The sequence below is a fragment of the Megalobrama amblycephala genome, linkage group LG11 (genome assembly GCF_018812025.1).
Source record: "Megalobrama amblycephala isolate DHTTF-2021 linkage group LG11, ASM1881202v1, whole genome shotgun sequence".
NCBI lineage: Eukaryota > Metazoa > Chordata > Actinopteri > Cypriniformes > Xenocyprididae > Megalobrama > Megalobrama amblycephala.
In genome coordinates, this window is record NC_063054.1 from 39,900,505 (window position 1) to 39,925,033 (window position 24,529).

The 24,529-nt window shown below is 41.2% G+C and overlaps 1 protein-coding gene and 1 long non-coding RNA gene across 3 annotated transcripts; both read left to right on the forward strand.

Moving 5' to 3' along the window:
* Positions 1 to 3,468: 3,468 nt before the first annotated feature.
* On the forward strand, positions 3,469 to 7,629 carry LOC125278685. 2 transcript variants are annotated; one of them, XR_007187240.1, is made up of 4 exons: positions 3,469 to 3,568; positions 3,707 to 3,827; positions 4,927 to 5,006; positions 6,891 to 7,629. It is a non-coding gene; the product is annotated as an uncharacterized LOC125278685 (long non-coding RNA). The 2 variants fall into 2 exon arrangements; XR_007187239.1 differs by lacking the exon at positions 4,927 to 5,006.
* A 2,273-nt stretch (positions 7,630 to 9,902) lies between these two features.
* On the forward strand, positions 9,903 to 11,903 carry LOC125278683 (zinc finger BED domain-containing protein 4-like). Its single transcript, XM_048208008.1, has 3 exons — positions 9,903 to 10,962; positions 11,060 to 11,251; positions 11,377 to 11,903. Exons 1-3 carry the CDS (start codon positions 10,848 to 10,850, stop codon positions 11,790 to 11,792), a joined length of 723 nt encoding a protein of 240 aa, XP_048063965.1. The 5' UTR covers positions 9,903 to 10,847; the 3' UTR covers positions 11,793 to 11,903.
* Positions 11,904 to 24,529: the final 12,626 nt, after the last annotated feature.

A 24,529-nucleotide genomic window follows, 5' to 3' on the forward strand; every position in this document is an offset into this window, starting at 1 on the left:
GGACCACATTTGGCTAATGTACGGCACAGTCAGCACTGGCTAGCAGGGTGAAAGCCTAAACTGGCCCACATATAATGCAGCAAATGTGGCCCAGTTATCTTTAAACTTATCTGGGCCAGTTTTGGCAAAGATGATGGAGTGTAATCACTGGCGATTCTGAATGTGAACCTAAAGTGGCCCACAAATGGCATAACAACTATGGGCCAGATACATTATTTCAACTTTGGACCACATTTGGCTAATGTACGGCACAGTCAGCACTGGCTAACCAGGATGTAAGCCTAAACTGGCCCACATATAATGCAGCAAATGTGGCCCAGTTAGCTTAAAACATATCTGGGCCAGTTTTGGCAAAGATGACGGAGTGTAATCACTGGCGATTCTGAATGTGAACCTAAAGTGGCCCACAAATGGCTTAACAAATATGGCCCAGATACATTACTTCAACTTTGGACCACATTTGGTTAATGTACGGCACAGTCAGCACTGGCTAACCAGAGTGTAAGCCTAAACTGGCCCACATATAATGCAGCAAATGTGGCCCAGTTATTCTTAAAACATATCTGGGTCAGTTTTGGCAAAGATTACGGAGTGTAATCACTGACGATTCTGAATGTGAACCTAAAGTGGCCCACAAATGGCATAACAAATATGGCCCAGATACATTACTTCAACTTTGGACCACATTTGGTTAATGTATGGCACAGTCAGCACTGGCTAACCAGAGTGTAAGCCTAAACTGGCCCACATATGCTGCAGCAAATGTGGCCCATTTATCTTAAAACATATCTGGGCCAGTTTTGGCTAAATTGTGGGACAGTAATAACTGGCAAATCTGAATGTGAACCTTAAGTGGCCCACAAATGGCATAATAAATATGGCCCAGATACATTATTTCAACTTTGGACCACATTTGGCTAATGTACGGCACAGTCAGCACTGGCTAACCAGGATGTAAGCCTAAACTGGCCCACATATAATGCAGCAAATGTGGCCCAATTATCTTTAATCTTATCTGGGCCAATTTTGGCAAAATTGTGGACAGTAGTCACTGGCAATTCTGAATGTGAACCTAAAGTGGCCCACAGATGGCATAACAAATATGGCCCAGATACATTATTTCAACTTTGGACCACATTGGCTAATGTACGGCACAGTCAGCACTGGCTAACCAGGATGTAAGCCTAAACTGGCCCACATATAATAAATGTGGCCCAGATATCTTAAAACATATCTGGACCAGTTTTTGCAAAGATGACAGAGTGTAATCACTGGCGATTCTGAATGTGAACTCCAACTGTACTCCATTACTCCAACTTTGGACCATATTTGGCATATGTATGGCACAGTCAGCACTGGCCAACCAGGGTGTAAGCTCAAAATGGAACAGTAAGCATGTTAATAGTTCATAACAATTAGGGCCAATGTTGGTAAATATTTGGTACAGTTGACACAGCAAATATGCTCTAAATATCATAAAAAAACTAGGCTACTTCTGGCTTTGTAAGGAGCACCTTTTAAAACTGGTTAATTTAAATGTATAGCTAAAAATGGAGCTGAAAATATAGCATTAATACTTTTCAGGGATATTTGATGTAGGATGCAACACTTAATTGTACAGGCTAATCTGGAGAAGGCAGATATTTCAGGTTTTTTTAACATAACTTTATTGGTGTGTTTGTGTGTACAGGTATATGTGGTTTGTGAGGACACAAATATCTATAATGACATTTGCATTACAACCAAATGGCTTAAAAACATACAAAACTTTTTTTCTTTTTTTAATTCAAAACATGCAGAAAGTTGTGTGTGGTGGGTAGGTTTAGGGCTAGGGGAGGGGGGATGTACAATAAATGGGGAAGGGGGGTAAAAATAAATGATGTTTTTGGAAAATGTAAATTGTAGAAAGTTTTCTGTGATGGGTAGGTTTAATGTAGAGGGATAGGTTATGCAGTTTGTACAGTATAAAAACCATTATGTCTCTGCATGGTCCCCATAAAACATGAAAACACAGCGTGTATGTGTGTCTGTACTGTAGAGCAGAAACACAGATGTGCACTATTACAGCTCTTGGAACATATATTTAGTAGAGTGACATTTTGAGCTGCTGTATGTTAAAATCTTTGCCATGGTTTCAAGCAGAACATATTCCACTGTCCATGTTTTGTTGAACTTGTAACAATATCCCAAGGACAAGTTAGTCCTAACGCTACCCTAAACCTAACCCAACCCATTATCCTTAAAGTAAATAATAACCGGCACAAAACCCTGGTTGTATGCATAAACTTGACATAAACTGTAAACTTGTCACTCAAATATGATTGGTTGAATGAAATGCAGGATTAACAATGTAAGCAGGCAGTGTCATTTTATAAACTGCTTCAAGTGACCCTGATATTGTAATAAGTACATAAATGAATGAATGAATAAACTAATAAATAAAACATTACAAAACAAACATTAATACAAATATTTATTTTGTCTTACATTTTAACTGAATATTGACATTTACATTTATAAATGACTTTTTTATTAATAAAAATAGCCTGTCATATTATTAATTGATAAATTAAATTATGAATGGGTAAATCAGCACAGCATAAAACTGCAATGAGAACATTGTTTTTTGATATTATTTGATTTGATATTAGGCTATTAACTTTTCAAACATTTTGTATTTTTATTTTATTATTATTATCATGTTATAGGCTTCAGCTAACTTTATTAGAGATCATTATTTAATAGAATTCAAACTGGTTCGAATTCCTATTTCCGGCCCTTTAAATTTAAAAGTAGGCGCGCGGAAAAGGCGCCTAAACAGCAGAGAGGATCGATCGGCTGGAGAATTGACTGTTGAAATCTGCACAAAGTAAAGTCAAGGTAAGACTTCATAAAAAAAAATAATGGATTTAAACAATGTTTTTATGTTGTTGGCGATTGCTTCGTTATATTTGATTGGAGTATTTATGTGATATTAAAGTTAGCTAATGATTACTTAAATCGTTAGCAAGCAAACACATAGGTAAGGCTATTTGAATTTAAGTTACTTAGTCATTTCAACTTTTGCTATCTCTGGATTTTCAGGATTTTTTTTTTTTTTTTTAAATATGAATGTTTATGTAGAAGATTTGTAGTTTGTGTAGGCTACAATGATTAAGTGACCGGACATAGTAATTTGCTATGTTCGCGCTGTTTACATTTTTCTTATGATACGGCCAGTAGATCAAGACTGATTAGTTCATTGTTTTTAACTATTTTATGTAATACCTCGTGAATAACGTTGATTAGTTCACCTCCGAGTCTTTTGAACCGAGTCTCTTTCGTTGATTCACGTCACGTGACGGCATACATTCAGTTAACGTTAGTTTGGTGTTAACGTTACTTAAGTAACATGATATACAGTTAAGTCCCATGTAGCCCTGTTAAACTGTAAATCCAGTGGTCAATAATACTGAAGTGATACACTGTCTGTCTCCTCAATGTGGATCCTCCTGCTGTAAAAACCAGCATTGACCAGCATGAATTCCCTTTCACTCACTGTTTCCCAACCTGCAGTCGGTTCAGCACGGTACTGTAGACAAGTGTTTTTACTTATGCTTTATTATGGCATAACAGTAAAATAAAATTATGACTATAATTCAATTGGACATTCATCTATGTATTCATTGTACATTATACTGCACTAACTAGTTTTATTACTTGTCAGAAACATCAGGCTCACAGCAACAGATTAAGAAGAATCCTGCATCAAAAGATGACTTCAACTTGCATGTGAGACAGAGTGAGAAGAGAAAAAGAGGAATGAAGATGGACTGTCTAAGAAACCTGTAAGTCAGTTACACTGTCTATTTTGCTATATGTGTGTATTAATTTGTATTATACTACGAGGATGTTGAATGCTTGAATTAGAGCTACGATAACCGCAATACCGCGGTAATGAGATGCCTACCGCGATGTTGAGGCCATCACCACACCGTTTCTATGGTAACCAAGAGCTCCTGAACTCATCAGATTCATGCGGCTGCGGCTTGTTTGTAGTATCGGCAAAAGAATTTCTTGAACATCTGTGAAAATGTTAAAGTATGTAAAATAGTGGCTGAACTTAAACATATGCTTTTATTAAAACTGGTGCTCTGCTGTGCCAAGGGACATTTCGAAACATTTCACCAGTTACTTTCGTTTACTGCATAGACCTTTATGTCCTATAAATGTGTCATATTCGTATTTGTGTGACAGTCCACGCAGCTTTCAGTGGGCAGGGCTATTGGCATTATTAATAAAGAAACATGAATGAATGAGAAAGTAAAGAGCAGGACGTGGTTGATATTAAAAATAAAATTAAATACTGGCAGGATGTTTCTATGCGCATACTCTGAGTGTAAGACGGACAAGCATTGAAGCCTCTGTTTGCGCGTCTAATTGGTCAAATACACCGTGTGAGCCAGAAAGTGAGCTAATGTATATCACACAAAAAGCAAAGTGCAAACTATTCTCAAGAGACAAATTTCAGCATAACATGCTGATAACGGTAGGCTATCCTAACTGTCTTAATTTATTCCTTTATTTATTTTGTGGACCATAAATATAGTAAAACAAATGAGAAGAATAGTATTTCGTGTTAAACAGGTTGGTTTTTAAAATGCATCTAAGGGTGCTTTCACACTTGGTTCGATTGCCTGGACCGAACGCGAGTTCAATTGCTCTCCCCTCTCCCTGCGCCCACTGGACTGTGTTCACATTATATTATTTGGGTCCGAACCGCGGTTCGTTTTCGTCATCAAACCAGCAGCTGTTGACTACGTTGCTTAATAACAATGGCACAGGAGAAGTCGGCAAAATGCATAACGTTGCTCTCCTCACTATTTTTGTTTTTGAACTGTAGGTTTTGTTCATGACGGAACTTGCATCTATCTCCCACGAATGTAGAATGCTGAAGGCGAGCAGAAATGAGAAAAGCTATGCTACAGCTCTCTGTTTGCAGCACGTCAGTCACGCTCGTCGGGAAAGTGAGTGAAACACACACACAAACACACATCTTTATCAAATAATACGGCATTAATAGCGGTTCACTTCCACAACTTGGTGCGTTTGCATTTATATCAGAAGCGAACTGTACCTGAGTTCACTTGAACCGCACCCCAGACCACCCTTTTTAAGCGGACTCGGGTACGGTTCGTGGGTGTCCGCAGTTACACACAGCACACAGTTACTCCTCGTGTTTGCTGGATAATGATATAATGATATTATATTTAATCCTCCAAAATCACTGTGCAATAATGAGTGTGTTAAGTGAATAAATGTAAACTCTATGAATGAAATGAGCGCAAATCAAATAGCTGCATATTGCTGTTGCCTCTCCATGTGCCACAAATCAGCTTGGAAAGAATAAATCAACTAAAATACTTAGTGCTTTTTCCAGTTTAACGCATTAAAATATTTAACACAGTTAATGCAGCATACGTTTTTTTTGTTTTGTTTGTTTCATCCTTTGGCTAGCATTACAATATATGATTACGCTCTTATTTCTGCGAATGCTTTTAAACCATTTAAGCGCACCAAAAGAGAAAAGAGAACGCACTGTCTGTGAATGTCCTGTCACACACACGACGCACAGAAAGACATGCACCAGTATAGTGAGCATGGACGGCCCACCAGTATCGAGTTCTCTGTCATGCTTGAAGAAACAATAACACACACGATAATGTCAAAAATGTCAGTTTTGTTAAATATCACCAATGGAGCAGCCTTAAATGAGTTAAAGTCCCCGTGAACCGGAAGTGCAAACGTCTTTTCTCCAGTGTTGTGACATATTTCCAAGCGAAACAGAATATTGAATAGAGGGCAGAGTTTTAATTTAACGCTCCTCTCTCCGTCTCTCGCTCATAGCAGACTAAGGGTTGGGGGGGGAGTGGTTTTATTTTATCAGAGAAGGAACACCATTTCAGACCAGAAGTAACATTTCAGATTTTGATTAAAGATTACCACGACAAACAATTTTTTTCGGTGTATTAACTTGCACGGATTAATTGTTCACCACAAGACTAGTAATATGCACTAACAAAGTAAGTAAGGTCAATTTTGATTTTATGACGTCTTGAAATGAAGTCTTAATTGAAAAGTAAATGAGTTGTGAGAAAGTGGACATCAGTAGCTGTATTAAGACCCGGGTATACTTCACTTTCCGCGGCCAGACGCATCTCACGTGCAGTCTTGTCTGCGCATCTTTCAAAGTATACTCAACTACAGATGTGCGTGGATGACCGAGTTCAACACGTGCAGTACAATTTAATTCACGAATCGTGCCATCAACGGGACTTCGCTGGGTAGGATCAGAGAATAAAAATAGTGCATCCACCATCCACCACACAGTCTTGAAATTTGGCCTGCACACGGACGAGGTATGCAGACGTCCGTGAGCCCTCCAGATGACGAACATTACGTCATGCAGACGGTGCACGAACGTGGCTTTAGTTTCAGTGAGACTGTCCTTATTTCATAAAAAACATGCCATTAAAAAGTATTTAAAATATACTCTTCATGTTGTTTCTTTATGTTGTTTTTATTTTAGAGATTAACTGTGACATTATTACATAATAATATGTATTATTAAAAACTTGACTATAACATTACATTTAGATCTATTGCATTATATTTAGATAGTGGCATGAAAGGTTGCAACTTTGAATGAGCATTGTAGCTGATCACAGTCATGTTTAGTGTGTAAGCAGTGATCTCATCATTGAAACTCGAATTCTGCTCACTAACAAATACGTTCATCGTAACTAACAGTGCAAACACAATGTAAATAAGAGGTTTGTTGATAATAATGGGAGTTTTGGTGTGAGTTCAAAACTCAGTCAACATTTTGTCTGTCTCTTCCTTATCCCGAGGTTACCATAGTCAGCTGGATCCCCTCCAAATCCAGATCAGATGGTGGACCTGCATCTTGGCATGACCACGACGCAAGCCTAAATCGGCAAAGATCGTCAGCAAAGACCACAAGAACCAGACAAGTCCTCTGCACAGACCCCTACGGCTAGCTTCAACTCTATGCCGGCGTGTTGTATCTTGATCTTCAAACTGATGGAACCATATGAAATATTCTAGATTATACCAATCCACAATCTGACTTGTGTTGCTGCCTGAATCACATCACACCATATTCGCTCATTGGCCAGAGGAGAACTGGTACCTGACTGAGCCTGGTTTCTCCCAAGGTTTTTTTTTCTTCTCCATTTTTGTAACCTGATGGATTTTGGGTTCCTTACCCCTGTTGCCTTTGGCTTGCTAAGTTTGGGACACTTAATATTCAGCAATAATATTGATTTGATTGCACTGACACTATCATATGAGAACTGAACTGAGCTGGACGATGACATCACTGTTTTTTGCAGAGCTGCTTTATAACAAATTGAACTGATTTCATAATTGATTAACTTTATACAGCTATTGAACAGAACTGAATTAAAACATACTGACTTCAGCTGAACAATGACACTATTTCTTTTAGAGCTGCTTTACAGCAGAATTGAACTGGAATAATTGAATCATTCTCCTGTTTATACCTGTAAAGCTGCTTTGAAACAGTCTATAAAGTGTTAAATTAAAGGTGACTTGACTTTTGAAATAGCCTGATCTGGTAAACAGTAATGCGTTGTCAAAATGTCACCATTCTAGGCAGCATGTGGGCCACATGAGGATTTTTATTTTAATCCACTAGGGTTAAAATAAAAATATACTGTGGCCCACATTAGGGTCAGTTCTGGTTTATTATTTGGTTTGTTATTGGCTTACGTGTGGCATGATTGTGGCTTTATTGTGGCCCAGATCTTTCAAACAGGAGTGGACCGCTCATCATGCCATCATTCAACGCAGTATGTGGGCCAGAGCGAGGTGTTGGATCTGGGCCAGAATTAAAATGAACTGTTGCCCAGATTAGGGCCAGTTATGCTTTATTTGTATTGCTTATGGCTGACATGCGGCATTGGTATGGCTTGCTTGTGGCCCAAATCTGGCCAACAGGAGTGGTCCGCCTAAGTGCCATCATTCCATGTGGTATGTGGGCCAGAGCAAAGGGGTTGGATCTGTTGCACACTTGACACTTTCATGTGGCCCACATTTGGCAGGAATAATGGCACTTGGGCGGTCCGCTCCTGTTTGCCAGATTAGGGCCACAAGCAAGCCACGGTTATGCCGCATGTCAGCCATGAACAAAACAAATTAAGCAGAACTGGCGCACATCTGGGCAACAGTTCATTTTAATTCTGGCCCAGATCCAACACCTCGCTCTGGCCCACATACCGCATGGAATGATGGCACTTGGGCGGTCCACTCCTGTTGGCCAGATTTGGGCCACAAGCAATCCATACCACTGCAGCTTGTCAGCCATAAACAAATCGAATAAAGCAGAATTGGCCCACATCTGGGTAACAGCAAGGTGATGGATCTGGGCCAGAATTCAAATGAACTGTTGCCCAGATGTGGGCCAGTTCTGCTTCATTCGTTTTATTTATGGCTGACATGCGGCATTACTGTGGCTTGCTTGTGGTCCAAATCTGGAAAACAGGAGCGGACCGCCCAAGTGCCATCATTCCTGCCAAAAGTCAGCCAAAAGAAAAGTGTCAAACTTGCGCCAGATCTGGGCCACAAGCAAGCCATACCAATGCCGCATGTCAGCCATAACCAAAACGAATATAGCAGAACTGGCTCACATCTGGGCAACAGCAAGGTTGTTGGATCTGGGCCAGAATCAAAATGAACTGTTGCCCAGATGTGGGCCAGTTCTGCTTCATTCGTTTTGTTCATGGCTGACATGCGGCATTATTGTGGCTTGCTTGTGGTCCAAATCTGGAAAACAGGAGCGGACCGCCCAAGTGCCATCATTCCTGCCAAAAGTGGGCCAAAGGAAAGTGTCAAATTTGCGCCAGATCTGGGCCATATCAATTTTGCTATCTGGGATATATATATATATATATATATATATAGATATAGATAGATAGATAGATAGATTCGTAGATAGATTGATTCATAGATTAACATAGATAGATTCATAGATATATAGATTCATATATATATATATATATATATATATATATAGATTCATAGATAGATTGATTCATATATTAACATAGATAGATTCATAGATATATAGATTCATAGATATATATATATATATAGATTCATAGATAGATTGATTCATAGATTAACATAGATAGATTCATATATATATATATATATATATATATATATATATATATATATATATATATATATATATATATATATATATATATATATATATAGAGAGAGAGAGAGAGAGAGATAGACATTAATAGAACAGATAGAAATGGAGGCTCCACATAAGAGATGCCGTACATCTGTGGTGTGGGAGCATTTCCATTTGGAAACCCCAAATAAAGTGAGATGTATGTATTGTGATAGGCAGCTAGCCTACTTCAACAATACATCATCCATGATGCGCCATTTGAGGAGCACTCATCCTGCCATTTTGCAGGGTGCAGAGGATGGTAACATTCCCCTGTACCTAAGCCTGCTACTGACACTGCTGGGCCATCTAAGCAAGGTATACATTGTTTGATATAATATATACTTCAGATAACACTGTTTTGAAATTCCATAGTTTTAAATAGGCTTAGGCTTGTGTCAACCAGCCTTACAACCTATGTCCATTTCACAACTCCCAATCATTAAAAACAGCTTCACTCTGAATATGTAAATATAACATCTCACAAAGTTAGCCACTGTATTACATATAATTTTTTTTTATACACCTGAAGACACCATTTTGGTTTTTGTAATTGTTGTAGTTCTATATTCAGTTTGATCTGTCTTTGCACACTGAGCATAAACTTTTCCAAACTTGTTTGTTTAGAAATAATGAACCAGTAGTGTAGTCTTAATAGCTGTGCAATTTTTCAAGCTATATTGTTTTTTCAATTTATTTTTGTGAAAGTAGTTTTAAAATTTTATCTTTATCTTCTTTTAAAAGGCAGACAGAGGGAATTAGATGAGGCTCTGGTGAACATGGTGGTAAAGGATTTGCAGCCCTTCACCATCGTGGAGGATGAGGGTTTCATGGCCTTTGTGAACAAACTTGATCCAAGCTATGTCCTCCCATCCCGGAAGGCGCTGAAAACAATGGTCACTGAAAGGTACAACAACACTAAGGAAAAGACAATGGAGGACCTAAAAAAGGCAGATTTTGTTAGCCTTACAGCTGACATGTGGTCTTCAATTAATATGGATGGATACCTTGGTGTAACTTGCCACTACATAACACCAGAGGCAAAGTTGGCAACTGTTGTACTAGGTGTAAGGAGGTTTTACCAAACCCACACAGCACAGCATCTCATGGAGGCTAAAGCTTTGCTAATGGCTGAGTGGGGAATAACCTCCAAAGTTCAGTGTATGGTGACTGACAATGCATCCAACATGATCCTAAGTGCCCAGCTGCTCAACCTTCGGCATGTCCCATGTTTTGCCCATAATTTAAATTTAATTGTGAAAAAGGCCCTAGATCAAACCCCAGTCATCAATGAAATACGGCAGAAAGCCAGAAAGATAGTCGGGTTGTTTAGATCCAGCTGCAAAGCAAAGGACAAGCTTGTGGAGATGCAGGGCTTGATGGGCAGACCAACTCTGAAACTGGTACAGGAGGTTGAGACGAGATGGAACAGCACTTTTGACATGCTGCAACGCTTGTATGAGCAACGAGAGCCAGTGGGTGCTACATTTCCAATTTAAACAGTGATACTGCATACTTTGAGTATGACATTATTCAAGAATCATTGTCACTACTGCAACCGTTTAAACTAGCAACAACAGAGATGTCAGAGGAACAGAGAGTGTCTGCTTCAAAACTTATACCACTTTACAGGATGTTGCAGCACAAGCTTGCACAGAAAAAGGGACATGCAGCGCAGGAATCAACTGTACAATTAGGTAGGCCACAATAACCATACTACCCATGTAATTGGCCACAACTGTCACATTATTTTTTATCAATATAATTAATATGGTTTGCTTGTGTTTTGAACAGGCACACACTTGCAAGAAGGTCTGCACTCCAGATGTGGGGGGTATGAGTCATTTAGATCATTGGCAGTGGCTACACTGCTGGACCCAAGGTTCAAAAATGTGGCTTTTGGTAATCCTGCCAAAGCCCAGGAGGCTGAAAAGCACATTACCCTGGAGTGTGCTTCACTGATGCGTTCAAACACAGCAACTCCTGGTGAGCACTTTCAGTCTTCATCTGACATTATGGAGTTATGTCTTCTAAAAAATGATGTGACTTATACTTCATATATGCTGTCAGTTTATGCTTTGTAACTAATTCTTGTTTTTATTTTCATTTAGAGCCACAGTCAACATCAGGCCCATCATCATCAACACAGTCAACATCAGGCCCATCATCATCATCATCATCATCAACACCAGCAGAAACCCAGGACAGTTTATGGGAACTTTTTGATAACCGTATCCGTGAAACCCAGGCGATACACAGTGCTACAGCTGATGCTACAGTTGAAGTGAAAAAGTACCTCAAAGATGTATTTTTGCCCAGAACTCATGATCCTCTAAGTTACTGGAAAGAGAGAGCTGTAATTTTCCCTAATTTATATGTCCTTGCTAAAAAATATCTGTGTATGCCAGCAACAAGTGTCCCTTGTGAGAGGATTTTTTCAAAGGCTGGAGAAATTATATGTAAAAAAAGAAGTAGGCTAAGTCCTTCCACAGCAGAGCAATTAATATTCTTGAATAAAAATCTGTAAAAATGTGAGACCATTGTGGCTTGATTTGTTTTATTATTCTTCATTTTTCATGACCAAAATAACCTAGTTATTCACAGTGAGGAGGGTTACATAACCAACATCAGTTGTCAGACAGATGTTAAAAACTCATCACGTTAACAAAAACACATTTTTTTTTTTTAGTTTTTAAATGGCTTGTCAAGGTTGTTTCAGATAACATGTGAAATTGACCACTAGGTGTCACTGTGGAGACGGGTGTCGGTAGAGTTTCGAAGCCTCGACACAATATGGCACATTTGCTTCAACTGTTTCAGTGTTTCACGAAGCCTCGCTCTGCCCACCACTAGTCATATGTAGCATAGTGTTACAATTGCTGGAGCATAGATGAGGCGATACATGGAAATCCACAAATTAAGGTCTTTACTTCAACTAAGGTGATAATATACATCCAAACATATACAAGCAAGATCAAGGAACACATAGAAACATCTAATAACACTTATGGTAACATATAAGACTGGACAAGGAGTGAAGGGAGTGAGTCCATTATAAAGGGAGTGCTGATGAGAAAGCCCAGGTGCAGGTGATCAGTGATGATGGGGAGATGACGAGGGAAGTGAGTGCAGGTGCGGAAACAGGAGGATCATGGGAAATGGAGTTCGGGAAACACGGGAACTGTGACGCATAGTAAATAAATCCATCTAAGTAAATGAATAAATAAAGCAGGTCTCTCTAGAGAGTTATCCGTCTCTAATGTTGTGAATGTCTAACACATATTTTGCAGCTAGCTGTGTTATTATCTTCACCAAGTATGAAGGGCATTTTCTCAGTATCACTCAGTTCAATGAATGATGGAATCAGTGTTTCAAATCTGGAGAGAAATGTTTCTCTTACATCGTGATATTTAGGACAGATGAGTAGAAAGTGTTTCTCATCTTCTATTTGCTGTAGATCACAGTGTCTATAGATCCTCTGCTCTCTCGCTTGGTCACATAGTCACTTAATCTGTATTTGGAGAGGAATTTTCTTTCTTTAAATTGTTTCATTAATAGATAATTTGCCAATTTAGTGGTTCTATTTAGGGTTGAGTAACTCTTAGTGTGTGTGTGTAGGATTGTCATGATACCATAAAAAACATTTAACTAAATCTCCCCCATCCCCCCCACAAACCTCGCCCCTGTGCATATACCTTTTATATACCTATAAAAATCCACTGTTTTGTTTTAACTATAATTACATTACTATATTTGCTATCACATCAAAATAATAAAGTATGTATTAAATAGTAGTGACTACATAAATATTATATGTAATATTACAAAAGGTATATTATGTCATATATAAAATTATTTTTACAGATTTTTTTGAGAAAAGCAAACATCTCTGTGTGCTCATGCACATTTTGCCATTAATTTATAACAGAACTACTTTTTAGGATTACTCCACTTTTAAATAAACTTTTGCTGATAATTTACTCACCCCTATGTCATCCAAGATGTCCATGTCTTTCCTTCTTCAGTCGAAAAGAAATGAAGGTTTTTGATGTAAACATTCTAGGATTTTTCTCCATATCATTCATTTCAATGGGCACCAAACGGTTGAAGGTCCAAATGGCAGTTTCAGTGCAGCTTCAAAGGGCTTTAAACGACACCAGACGATGAATAAGGGTCTTATCTAGCGAAACGATTGGTCATTAAAAAAAAAAAAGTTTAAGTTTTATAAGCACAAATGCTGGCCTTGCTCTTTTCTCCGATGCGCGTTCGTGACGTCACGTAATACACAATAACGTTGAAAAGGTCACGGTTGACGTAGGCGGAAGTATCGAGTCAGTGTTTACATTACAAATGTGCAGGAGGAGGATCGTATACACATATTCAAATGTCTTTGTGTCAGTTTATTGTTTAACCCTTTGAGCGGTACGTTCCCACGAATGGGATGTTTATTTCTGTGCCCCTGGGCGTACGTTCCCACATATGGGATGTTTATTTCTGTGCCCCTGGGCGTACGGTTCCACATATGGGATTTAGAATGTTCAGCGACGTCACATAACTGCTAGATTCAAACTGTGCTTTCGCGCTCTGGCTGCGGAACAGACGCGCGCGCTCTTGTCATCACAACTATGCAGTGTTTTCAGCCACATAATGTTTCTTTTAAGGTTTCAGACATTTAAATACGCATAAGCACCATTAAACAATACATTTGGAGTTTATAAAATACACACTGATGTCAGACGTCAGTGGAAGCATCAATAAACAGTGAATTCAAATATAATTTGCCGACATTTATTCATATCAGACACACATAATGGGTCTAAGTAACTATAAAGTTTACTCTCTTATTCTTCCAGTTCACCAGCCACTTACTTGCATATATTTCGGGAGAAACTGATGTATCCACCTGCTGTAAATCAGACTGACAGAACCCTGTGAACTGCAGTGCAAACTAAGATGGCGGCGCCCATCTCGCATTATAGATCAAGATAAAGATCATTTATAAAGGTTTTTAAACAACAAAACACACTCACTCACACATATTTGAGAATCGGAATATCATATAGTTGAAGACATGTAAGCAAGTTTGCGAATATATTATAAATAAAAAAGGAAAAACAAAATAATAGTCTCTCATATAAGGCGTTTCTCAATGTCAAGGATACTTCCTTGGCAGGACTGGTCCTTCCAAGTCACTTCCTTCAAAGGCTAGGCGAGGCTCCTCTTTAGCATTCAGAGAACACGTAAATGGAACAGACTAGCAAGTGCACGTCATTGCGTGATTACCCCCGGACGAACGCCTCCGTGTAGAAAACAAACAGCTGTTTCTGTTTGTTTTCTACACGGAGACGTATGAACGCCTCCGTTTGTTCCTTGGTCCCTGTTAAAAAAGACGAGAAAGCTACGAATAACGCTGTGAATGGTATAATGGAATTATATTAATGTTAAATTACTTTGGACAACTTAACTAGTTAATAAAGGAAATGCCGATGACGGCAACCAAGCTAACATTTGTTAGGCTAAATGACGGTCCGGTTCAGTTAGCCATCAATAATGTAATTTGTATTTGTATAATTTATAATATCAATACGGTAGTAATTTGTACTGGCATTTAAACGTTAAACGTTATTTATCTGACATATTTACTACAGTTATAACAAATGTTTGGTAACGTAAATATACTTACATTTGAAAGCATATTGCCCGCTAATGTCCAACATTTTTTTTAAACATTTTTGAACAAGATCGCAAAGCTGCGTGCATAGGATTGTGGGTGATTTGAGAGCACGAAGGATACACATATGCATCCTTTCCTGTGTATGGGATATTTTTTGAATGAAGGACTCAGTCCTTGTTTGAAATTCCGAGGATCTTCGACATTGGAACAGTCCTTCGACGGATGTCGATGACGTAGCATCCTCGAAATGACGTAGGATCCTTCCTTGACATTGAGAAACGCCTATAGTGTTATTGTGGCTACGTTCAGCGCTCGTGACACGCACGCGCCGCCATGGAAACAATAAGGGCAAACGTTCTAAAATAAGGGTCGCCTTAAAAAAAAAAAAAACTCACTCTGGCAGTCAGTTAGAATATTTTAAACTCACGCTTGAAAGGTGTGCGTATCCTGGGTGTTTTAATATTAGAAAGCCTAAAAGAACATTTTTGTCAGGACAGAAATTTGTGAGTTTTCATAGATTTCCTATACACAATCCTGAGCGAATGAAACTGTGGTTGCTACGCCTACATCAACCGTGACCTTTTCAACGTAATTGCGTATTACGTGACGTCACGAACGCGCATCGGAGAAAAGAGCAAAGCCAGCATTTGTGCTTATAAAACTTAAACTTTTTAAAATTGTTTTTAAATGACCGATCGTTTCGCTAGATAAGACCCTTATTCATCGTCTGGTATCGTCTGGTGTCGTTTAAAGCCCTTTGAAGCTGCACTGAAGCTGCCATTTGGACCTTCAACTGTTTGGTTCCCATTGAAATGAATGATATGGAGAAAAATCCTAGAATGTGTTCCATGTATCCTGACTACTTTGTGAGATTAAACTAAGTTATCGTCTTTGAACCTACCTTCCTCATCTTCCTTGGAGAACAACTGTAACAGAATACCGGACCAATAGTTGGACCGATTTTTGTTTGTTCACTAAAAAATTCATCAGTGTTGCACTCGCCTGCCCCTACGACGACAAAACCCTGAAGTCGTTGTTCTGGATCGGGGCCAACTACCATCGTCCCGTGGACCTCCCAGTCACACACCTCTGGACTCAACTGGATGGAATATATCATCAGGTGTCTGGAGAGTGTTTGTCCCCGATCCAGAGCACAGCCAGACCCAGAGCCCGTATCTTCCCCACGGACTGTGGAGTACTCGTGCGAGCCCCCCGCAGACGGAGAGTTACCATCGGCAGCTACAGGCCATCCAGATCCCCGCCCCGGAATCCACCTGCCGAGTCTATGTTTAACACAATGCAATAGTTAGTGCGTCAGGAATATTTTTAGTAGCCTATTTTCCCTACTAAATAAGTAAGTGACTGTGTCAGGTTTTCACTGATAACTATCAGACACATGCAATAATGATAATAATAAAAAGCCTACCTTTCTGACATGCATTAAATCTTTGAAATTGTTGTGGGATCCCCTCTGCTGTGAGCCTCCCTCCTTTTGATTCCTTCAGATTGTTGCTGGCACTGTAGATGGCGTTGACCATGAGTGCGCTTCTAGAAAGTGGAGATGCCAACTTCCGGCACAATCTTAGGTGAAACGGGTGTACCTGCACTTGTGTGTAAGATTGCAACTATGGTCGAAGTTTGGGGATTGGAATCACAGTGGATTGTCATGTCAAGAGAAACGCACCCCAGGTGTGGGTAACAGGCCCATCATGTTATCAAAGTAAACGTACTTGCCTGGTTGCGATAGCTTCGCTCGTGTACATTTGTCTTGGATCTCCATAATAATAATAAATAATAATACACACTGATAGAATGCAGTTTTGTGTGAGTTGTATTTTAATTTAGTGTTGCTTTTGGAATGGTTAACCTAACACTATGGTCTCTGCTGCAACATGTAGCTGGAATGTTAAGTCGCTTTGGATAAAAGCATCTGCTAAATGACAATGTAATGTTAACCAGGGCTGTAGTGGAGAATAAACGTAAGTAAATGGAGTTTACCCACTGCTCAAATGTCAGAAATAGTCTGTTAAGAGTAGTGCTGGCCGGTATACCGGTTCGAATACTGGTATTTATTTTTGTTATGATATGAATTTCGATGATTACCGCAATACCGCTATGTGTCAGTGCGTTTCACTGTTGCACTGTTGTGAAAGCACAGCTGAGATTGCATCACAGCCTATGGTAAGTCCACAAATCATATGTAGATAATACTAAATTTAATAAATAATGACAAATGACTAATACCACTTGATTATTCATTTACTAAATTTTGAAGATAACTTTTTACACCAAAATGACACCGACACGTACACACTATCAATCTATCTAAAACGGCTCCCACTCCATCTCAGAAAAACGTGACCAGGGTCTGGCTCCAGATTCCTGCAGGTCGGGCCTGTCGAAGGCAGCACACAAATGGTCTGGACCTTCAGCATATTAATCAGCTTGTGGTATGGGCCAGGATTGAAGACCACCTCCTCAAAAAGCAATCTTAGCATAGTCTCCACGTCTATAATGAGAAAAATACAATGAACATGCTAATGAACTGACTAAAAGGTCAGTTCACCGAAAAAAATCAGCTGTACACTTGTTATTGCGGTGCAATGTGAGATTGAATGAGTGCACTCAATAATGTCCACTATGGTTTCTGAAAAATCTTGTGATTCTAATTGCTAGTCCGGGTTTGGTTGAAGGCTACAGTTTGTCCGGTCAGAACAAGGATGTCTCACTCAGATTATAATCCAAATCTTGGTTTATTACATGTGCATAGATGTGTGGTTCTGTGAATACAAAATACAAATATAAATATGGATATAAACATATATAAAACAAACACAATATTAATAAGGCTTACTTAATAAAATACTGATCAATAATGGAAAAAATATAACACTATTACAATATCTATTATGAAATACTTGAATAAATGGAGTTTGTGTTCAATACAATGCAAACTGTGTGTGTGCGCTAACACTGGGCATGAGCTGTGCACGTGAACATGGCTGCTGCTGCCCGTGCAAACTAAGATGTAAACAAATTAGGAGCGCATGCGCGCTACCTGAAATGCGACCATGCATATGAATTTATAAGTTACAAATATAACTAATACTGACAGCGAATGGCATATATAAATATGGAATGTCAGTAACGTCATAGCAGCAGAACATAATCAAGTAATCAGACAATTTAAACACCTATACAGGCTAAACAGCGTTTATCTTAACATGCGCTGAGAATGCTCCGTAATGATTACTTACAGTGTGATGCACGCACACGCACAATCAATAAAAACCTCCTCCGATTTGGATTATAACTATTTACTTTAAACTACAACTATATACAATATTCAGCCGATCTCCTTTTCCCATTATCAACCACCTGATCTCTTCTCCGTCACTTCGCGAACTCTGGTGGAAAGTTTTGGAATAGTCCATTTCGCGCTGAATGACAGGGTGACTGGGAGAGTCCATTTATCAAAGGGGACACTTTCTACAGCCGCCCCCAAATTCACAGCGTGAATTTGCCAACCTAAAGTGTCTTTGTTAGTCAGGGAGAGGGGGCAGACAAATAATCTTGGTTACAGGCCGGGTGTAAGTTCTGTCTTTAACTTCTACTTCCACAGATCTGACTCTCTTGTCTAACCCAGGAAAAACCTGAACAATTCTCCCTACAGGCCAAAGAGCACGGGGCAGTTGCTGGTCCACGATCATGACTGTGTCACCGACCTGCAGGTCAGCTTCTTCCGTCCTCCATTTCTGTCTAATCTGTAGGTTGGGTAGGTAGTGCCGAATAAAGTGCCTCCAAAAATGGTCAGCCAAGACTTGGCTATGTCTCCATCTCTTACGGCTCAGGAGTTCAGAGTCTTGGTATATCACCTGTGGTAATGAGGCATCTCGCCGCCCCATCAACAAGATGTTAGGAGTCACTGGATCTGGATCTGCAATGTCCGAAGAGGTGTAGCCGATGGGTTTGGAGTTGAGGATTCCTTCTATCTCTATGAAGACCGTTCTCAGCACTTCTTCTGTAACAGTCTGGGCACCAATGGTGACATGCAGTGCAGCCTTTAACGAACGAATTTCTCTCTCCCAACATCCACCGAAATGAGGTGAACTGGGTGGATTGAAGATGAATCTGATCTGTTGGCTGGCGAGTTGGGATTGGAGCTCAGGGTGAAGGGCGCTAAATGACTCTTTTAGTTCCCTCTCTCCTCCTTTAAAGTTTGTACCTTGGTCTGCAAGCAGCTCAAAGGGTTTACCACGTCTGGAGATGAATCGTCGTAAAGCCAACAAGAAGGAATCTGTGTCCATACTGGTGAGTATATCAATGTGGATGGCACGGGAAGTCATGCATTTGAAGATGATCCCCCATCTTTTTTCATTCCTGCGTCCCACCTTTATGGTGTAGGGTCCAAAACAATCTACACCTGTTGAGTAGAAAACAGGTTTATGGATCCTCAGTCTGGCAGGTGGAAGGTCTGCCATTCTGGGGGGATGTGGTTGTCCCCGCCATCTCTGACACTCTGGACACTGTCGTTGGTGGTTTCGTACTGCAGCACGTCCCGTATCATCCAGTATTTCCTCCGAAGTTCAGCAAACACCCTATCTGGTCCTGGGTGATGCAACTGATTGTCATAGTCCTTGATTATCAATTTGGTGATCGGATGACGCGAGTCAAGGACAATAGGATGTATAGTATCTTCCTCTAGCTCGCTGGTCTGACGGAGGCGACCGCCAACTCGTATGAGTTCGATGTCCTCATCAAATTCAGGGGCTAAGCACAGCAAAGGTTTACCTGCTCTGAGGTAGGATAGTTCCTCTGGAAATGACTCAGTCTGGCTTTGACGAAGGACTGCGAGTTCTGCCTTTCTGTAGTCATCTGCTGTTGGGATATGAGTGGCCGTCCCGTTGACATGGTGGATGTAAGCCTTAAGTAACTCTGGAAGTGTCTGGTACTTCTGTGGATCGGAAGTAGGTGGGGAGGAGATTGATAGACCACAGAAGGTTAGTTTTCTCAGTTCACCATCTTGGTCAAGGGTCGTTAACGGCGGCGTCTCTGGCCAGTGGTCAGTTGTTTGTCTAAGAAATTTTGGCCCTTTGTTCCATCTGCTTTCCTGGCCTATGTCACAGAGAGATTTTCCCTTGGTGATGTCATCTGCAGGATTCTCCTTTGATGGCACATACCTCCAGTTATCAGACTCTGTGAGTTCCTGGATTTCTGCCACTCTGGTGCCTACGAACACTTTAAAACGACAGGATTGTGATAGCAGCCAGGTAAGAACAGTTGTGGAGTCAGACCACAGAGTGACACTGTGGATGGGCAAAGTCAGCTCTGTCTTCAGGACTTTCGCGAGTTGTGCACCTGTGAGTGCTGCACTTAACTCCAACCGTGGAATGGTTTGCTGTTTTTTCGGGGCTACACGAGATCTAGCGGCAACAAAGGCTACTTCCACTTTACCTTCAGAGTTTTCAGTTCGTAAATAAGCCACAGAACCGTAGGCTCGTTCTGAAGCATCGCAGAAAATGTGTATCTGCCTTATGCTGGTAGGGTAATCCAGTTCTTTACTGCAGTAACACCTTGGCCAAGCAATGTGCTGTAGATCATCCAGCTCACTCTCCCAAGCTTTCCACAAGTTCAACAGTTCCTCAGGCAGTCGGGGATCATCCCACTCTCTTTTCTTGTCCCATAACCTCTGTACAATTACTTTGGCTCGTGTTGTGAATGGCACAATATAGCCAATGGGGTCATATTGGCTAGCGAGGATATGGTATATGCTCCGCATAGTTGGAAGTGGGTGGTCTGTCTGACGTTGCTTATAGGAGAGGGTGTCTGATGAGCAATGCCAATGTAACCCAAGAGTTGACTCCTGTGCATCTTGATGACCTTCGCTTAGCCACTGGACACTACTTTGAGATCGAGCATCAGCTGGCAGGTGGCTGATGACTGATGGATCATTGCTCGCCCACTGTCTTAAGTCAAAGCCTCCTGAACTTAAGAGGCTGCGGAGTCTGTCAACAAGATCTTTTGCTATTTCACTTGAGGTGAAGCTCTGAAGGCAGTTGTCAACATAGAAATATCTCTCTACTGAAAACCGTGTGTCTTCAGACTTGCTGTGATCCAAGACGTGCTTCTGTAAAGCAAATGTTGCACAGCAAGGACTGCACGTTGTTCCGAAGGGTAGAACTTGCCATTCATACACGTCTGGTGCCTGGTCTCTCTGAAGATCTCTCCAAATGAATCTCAGTAGCGGTTTGTCTTCAGGCAAAAGGTGTACCTGGTGAAACATTCCACGAATGTCACTACTAATGGCAATGGAATGTTCTCGGAAACGCAGAAGTACTGCCAGTAGAGAAGGACTGAGTGGTGGACCTGGGAGCAAGTACTCATTCAGGTTGTGGCCTTGGTAAGTGAACGAGCAGTTGAAGACGACCCTTTTCTTTCCATTGTGCTCTACCAGATGATGTGGAATGTACCAGCTCTCTCTGGAATGGTCCACTTGTTCAGGAGAGAGTTTTGTGATGTAGCCAGCTTGCTGTAACCTGACTATCTCCTCTTGGTAGGCTGCTGCTTGATCAGGATTCTTGTTCAGCCGATTCTCTATTCCCCTTAATTGTGGCAGGACAGCTTCTTTTGGTGCATGTAGACACGGCATACCTTTGGCACGTAGAAGAGGGGTAGCATAGCGCTGGATTCCTTTAACATCCACTCTCACGGTTTTGTTCTGGAGAATTTGGATGGACTCTTGGTCTTGCCTTGACCTTGTCAGTACTTTCTCGTTCCGATATGGAAGAATGTCCATTTTCCACAGTTTCTCCACATCTGCATAGAGGTCGTTACTGGACCGTAAGCTGGTGAAGAGACATTGCTGTGGGGAAAGCCTGCTGGTTAGTTCTTGTGCTGGGCCCTGTAGTGTCCATCCTAGGCGTGTTCTCACAGCAGCAGGGCCACCAGGTGGACCCAGTCTGACTGGTTCTATGGGTGTGATGAGGTGAGGGCAGTCAGAGCCAATGAGGACTACTGGTTTCACTTTGTGAAGATGCTGCAGTGGCAGGCCTGCAAGGTGCTTGTACTTCTTCTGGAGTACCCGGACAGGATGCGTGTGCTCTGCTAAACTCAGGCTGTTGGCTGTGAAGGCACTCCGTATCCTAAAAGCCTTACAAGGGTTAGTCACTGAAGACACAGTGAAGGTCACAGCCGTCCCGTGAATGGTCTGTGTGTCTTGCCTGACTGTACGAAGAACCAAGTCCTCTGGCTGTCCCTTTAGATTCAACTTCTGCACTGCCTCGTGTAGGATAATGGTCCGTTCTGACCCATCATCTAGAATTGCATATGCTTCCATGGATTTGTTGCCATTTTGGAGCAGAACTTTAGTCACCTTCAGCAGGATTTTGTTGTCACTAGTTGGACGATCCACATACAAGACTGCACTGGCTGGAACTGCTTCTTCTGTGGATCTACTTTGGTCGTTTACCTCATGTAGTGCCTGGAGATGCTTCCTGTTACAGGATGAACAAAGGGCTTTCAGTGTGCAGTTGGCTGCATGATGACCACGCCCACAGCGCCAGCATCTGTTTTGGCCTTTAATCCAAGTCACCTTCTGCTCCTTGCTGAGTAACTTGAAATTTTTCACAGCCATTCAGGAAATGTCTGTTGTTGTCGCAGTATGGACAGTAAGCGTTCACCCCTTCTCTCTTAGCAGCAGCTGGTTTGGGTGGATGAACTGGTGATGCTGGGCTGAACTTTGGTTTCTCTGTACCAAGGAGGATGGTAGTGGGTTTGCGGGGTTGCCTGGAGTCTCTCCGTATCTCCCTTCTCTGCAGTAATGACACTTTGGACTGACTGGTATATTCTGTATGGTCCTCCTGAACTTGAAGCTCATACTCAAGCCAGTCTGCAAAGTCTAGCAATGTGGGGATGGTGACATGAAGAGGATGAGTGTACCTCTTGAAACTGGACCTGAGGTCATGTGGCAGTTTGCTCATCAGTCTGGATACATGTGACCCGCATTCCAGCTCGACATTGCCTTTCTGGCCCAGTTGTTCCAACATACTAACCAGGGAACGCACTTGGAGTCCAAACATGCGAAAAGCTTTCACATCTCCACTACAGATGTTTGGTCCATCCATCAGTTCTGCAATGCGTTGTAAGGCTAACTGATGGGGCTGGCCATACATTTTATTAAGGGCTCTCATAGTGTTTGAGAAAGGGAAGCTTGAGTTGCTGTACGAGTCCGCCACAAGTAATGCTTCCTCCAACTTAAGATGGTCAGTGAGGATCTGGTACTTGAATCGCTCGGTTGCATCCTCAGGCAGAATGTTCTCCAATGCTATTCTCAGTCTAGAGAACTCTCGAGGATCAGAGGATGTTAGGAAGGGAATGGTTGGAGCAGGGCCTCTGTACATTTTCTCTTGAGTTGATGGAGGTTGGTAATAAGCTCGTCTGTAGTCTAGATGAGGAGGTGGCATCCGCTCATATGCTGGGGTCTCAGACTGAGGATATGGAATGTACTGGGAGGAACGAGAGTACCTGGGCTGAGGTGGGTCGCTGTAATGCACTTGTGGTGACACTCTCTCACGCATTGAACCAGAAATGTCCATATTTCTGAAATCCTCATTTAATCCATAGGCCTCATCCATCGTAGCTGGGTGCAGTTCTCTCATTGAAGTAGGTGGCGTTGGTGGCTTTGTCCGGGGGCTGGAATCGGACGGAACCTTTGTGGAGTCTCAGGGCTCGCCAATGGAGTAAAGTGACTTGGAGATGGCACTTGTGAAGTCACTGGCCTGTAGTGGGCTTCTCTTTCTGATTTAAGACTTTGAAGCTCCTGATGTAACTTGGCATTCTGTTGTTGCATCTCCTGCAACGCCGAAATAACCTCTGGAAGCTGACTGGTTTGTCGCCGCAAGTCTGCATTCTCTTGTTTCATCAACTGCAGCATGGCTGTAAGCTCTACTTCCTCTTCTACTCGCCCATCAGATGCACTTTGCCAATCATCTCTCAATGTCCTCTCATGATCAAACTCTTGACTGACAGGAGAAGTCGATCTGGTGTGTGCTACCATACTTGGTGACTGGACTCTGCTTTGGCTGCGGTCTGGGAGTGGCTGTCGATGTGGCAATGGCTCACCAAGCTCGTAATCCACTAAATGAGTTGGTGGGTTGATCCGTCTTCGTGGACGCACAACAGGCGCTTCTCTTTCGGGTTGAGACATCTCTGTAGCAATTCACTGCATCCGGCTCGAAGGACCATGAAAAATCTTGTGATTCTAATTGCTAGTCCGGGTTTGGTTGAAGGCTACAGTTTGTCCGGTCAGAACAAGGATGTCTCACTCAGATTATAATCCAAATCTTGGTTTATTACATGTGCATAGATGTGTGGTTCTGTGAATACAAAATACAAATATAAATATGGATATAAACATATATAAAACAAACACAATATTAATAAGGCTTACTTAATAAAATACTGATCAATAATGGAAAAAATATAACACTATTACAATATCTATTATGAAATACTTGAATAAATGGAGTTTGTGTTCAATACAATGCAAACTGTGTGTGTGCGCTAACACTGGGCATGAGCTGTGCACGTGA